This window comes from Camelina sativa, chromosome 10 (genome assembly GCF_000633955.1).
Source record: "Camelina sativa cultivar DH55 chromosome 10, Cs, whole genome shotgun sequence".
Classification (NCBI taxonomy): domain Eukaryota; kingdom Viridiplantae; phylum Streptophyta; class Magnoliopsida; order Brassicales; family Brassicaceae; genus Camelina; species Camelina sativa.
The window spans coordinates 17,920,556-17,923,541 of NC_025694.1; the positions used below are offsets into that span (position 1 = coordinate 17,920,556).

General features: G+C 39.8%; 1 protein-coding gene across 2 annotated transcripts in view; it reads right to left on the reverse strand.

The window, feature by feature from the left end:
* The window catches only part of LOC104719229 (protein OS-9 homolog), a 4,029-nt gene continuing 2,890 nt past the window's right edge, over nucleotides 1,848–2,986 (reverse strand). The window contains exon 8 of one of the 2 annotated variants that reach the window (XM_010437092.2): nucleotides 1,848–2,304. In XM_010437092.2, coding sequence (XP_010435394.1) covers nucleotides 2,172–2,304 — 133 coding nt within the window. In that variant the 3' untranslated portion in view covers nucleotides 1,848–2,171. Of the gene's footprint in view, nucleotides 2,305–2,343; nucleotides 2,363–2,986 lie in introns of those variants that run through there. The other variant, XM_010437093.2, reaches the window with a different exon arrangement.

Consider the following 2,986-nt stretch of genomic DNA (forward strand, 5'->3'; position numbering starts at 1 on the left):
GGAGCTCTGTTCTGGCATGATAACTGGACAGGACTAGGTTCTCTGCTAGACATAGTGGGTGATTCAGGACCAAGGCTGTCTGGGATTGGTTTGTACGCTAAAGTGTCTGAAGCAGTATCAAACGGTCATTGGTCGATTCCTCGAGGACGCAACCCAGCCATGCATCTGCTGAGATTCTGCCTCATCGCTCTGAATCTCCCCTCTGACGATATGGGAGTCGATATCTTCAGTTGAAAGCTCACATCTGACCAACCTGGTGGTACCTTCTCCTCAATGAAAACTTGGAAGCGGCTTCATCCTCATGGACCCTCGGTTTCATGGCACACTCAAATCTGGTTCAAGGAGAACATCCCAAAAATGGCATTTATGGCTTGGCTCACAACGCTTGACAGGCTTACAACAAGGGACCGGCTAAGGAGATGGAACCTGCAGGTACCTTCCACTTGTCTACTGTGTATTGCAGGGGAGGAGACTCGGGACCATCTATTCTTCCGCTGCCCCTACTCAAAAGTTTTATGGCTTGACTTCTTCGCTCATCTCCAACCCCAACCTCAGCTACCAAACTCGTTCAGCGGTTATCTACATTGGATTAAGTCTCCTACCACAAATAGGAAGCTTAATATCATTTGTAAACTGTTGTTTCAAGCTCTTCTCTACAATATCTGGATGCAACGAAATGCAAGACTCCATTCAGGCTCTTTTCTATCGGAGGCAAGGCTAAGAAAGGCCATTCAATTACAAATGAGAAGGAGTCTCACAGGATTGGATAGGGATGCGATCAATCCAATTCCCTCAGCCATCCAGGATACCTACCTTTACCTATGGTTCGAAAACTTCCAGCTCACATAACATAGCAAGACTGCTCCCGCAATCAAGCTCCCTCTACCTTTTAGCTTCATTTATAAATCGTTTTCCTCCTGAATGTGTGTGTTTTTTCCTGTCTTTTTACTTTGTAAAAGAACAATCTGGTTCCATATATATAAAACGGTATCTCTTTTTTTAAAAAAAAAAAAAAAAAAAAAAAAAAAACTAACCGGAGCATATTGGGTTTGTTACTTAACATGAGCATATTAGGTGAACGAAAAGAAAGTTGTTGATGATATTGACATTAGACTGGTTAACCAGATATGTTCTAGTTTTTTGGAATATATACGATACACTGAACAACTGAATGAGATGTATTATCATTTACCAATAGTCTACGTACCATATATCATATATTATAGAAATAGTATATGAAAACTTAAGATAAAATGGATAAGGAAAAACAAAATAAAAGATAAGATAAAACAAATTAAGCAAGAGCAATAAAAGATAAGCAAAAATATGGTTGTAATTCTTCTAATGTTTACTCTGATTCTACAACTCGGCTGCCTTGGCTACAAAAGCAGTTGCGTATTGATCTAGCTCGTTCATTTCAATATAATCATATTTCGACGGGAAGAAAGAAAGAAGCTTCTAATGCGATAATGGCCCGGGAATTGGAAAGTAAACTCTCTAGACTCTGCCAAGGTCTATCCCTTTGTTGTACAAGGGTTTTGTTTATATATGATGTGTTCCATGGCACGCACTGGATTTCACCCGGCTGATCCTCATCCCATTGCTTAACAGTTATCCCTCTATGGATTAGCTAGGATGTGGGGTTTGTTTAGTTTAATTAAGTGGTCCTATTACCCACAAAGTCTGCTTTGCATTGTTGTTGTACGTTAGAAAATAGCCATTCTAATACAGTAAAACTTTATGTTGGGGTTTTGTATACGGACCAATATGCTTTTTTGGATAGCATAAGCAAAATAGCACTCTGAGGAAAACCTTTTGGTCTTCTAGTTATCATATCTACTTTAAGATAAATTCGTGAACATATTCTTTGATTACAAATATAACTTTTCTCGAAATAGAACAAACACGCTAACAAAATCACTAGTTAAACGGAAACATATATGTGTCAATCAACCATTGCCCTCTCTGAATCACAACTAATTGAAATGCTGCTTTTAGTATGCATAAGGTTACACAGAGAGAGAGTGTGTGTATCATCATCCTACCGGAAAGCATTCCCAATCAAAACTATGAACACTACATCAGGTAACACCGACAATGGAGATATGTAGTAGTTCTTTTATGTACAGTCGCTGTTTTACTCTTACTCTTGTGATTCAATTAGGCGGTTTTCAAGAATCAGCTATCATCTTAGGTGATTCGCCTACAACTTGTTCTTCTTCCTTGTTTCTTCTTGCATCTTCTTCCACTGGGATCGCATTACAGTGGATTGTGTGTGACACTGGTTTCACTAGCTGGAACAGCCTACAATCCCCCACAAGCAGTTTACTTATAAAGCGGTGACTCGTGTTTCAACTTTCAACTAATGGTAATTAGCATGCAAGATGAAACATATGGTTACATTCTGATGTGGACATTTAATTGAGCAGGAAGAAAATTCACTTTGAAATTGGCCTTACGGGAAATAACATTACTTACGGATGCTTGCACAAGGTTGGGCACTGAACAGTCAGTGCGTACTTGCAAGTGGATAACTCAGTGATTGAAGTGACCATTGCCCTGGTTTCCGCGCATACAAACCTCACCTGCATAGAGCAATTTCAAGTATAATGAATCGTAAGGCAAATGAGTCCGAATGCAATGCAGGAAACTAAATTAGATACCTCGACTTCTCGGGGTGATCCAGTAAGATCACAGGTGGTCCCATTGGTGTATACATGAGAGTGATACCTACAACAACAACAACAACACCATAAGAGATTAGCTGAGATATATCTTTCTGCTGCTATAAAGGTTATGTAAAACCTCGGCTTATACCTCTGAGATGCATCAGTGGAAGCATCAGATACAGTTTGATTAAAAGCCGCAGTTGCCTCTGGGTCAAAAGTACCCAATAAAAACTCTTGAACAATCTGCGGTGGTTAGGATACAAGGGCCACAGGCATTACACAGTGAGTGATTGTAGGATTAAAGAAGAGAAACAAGT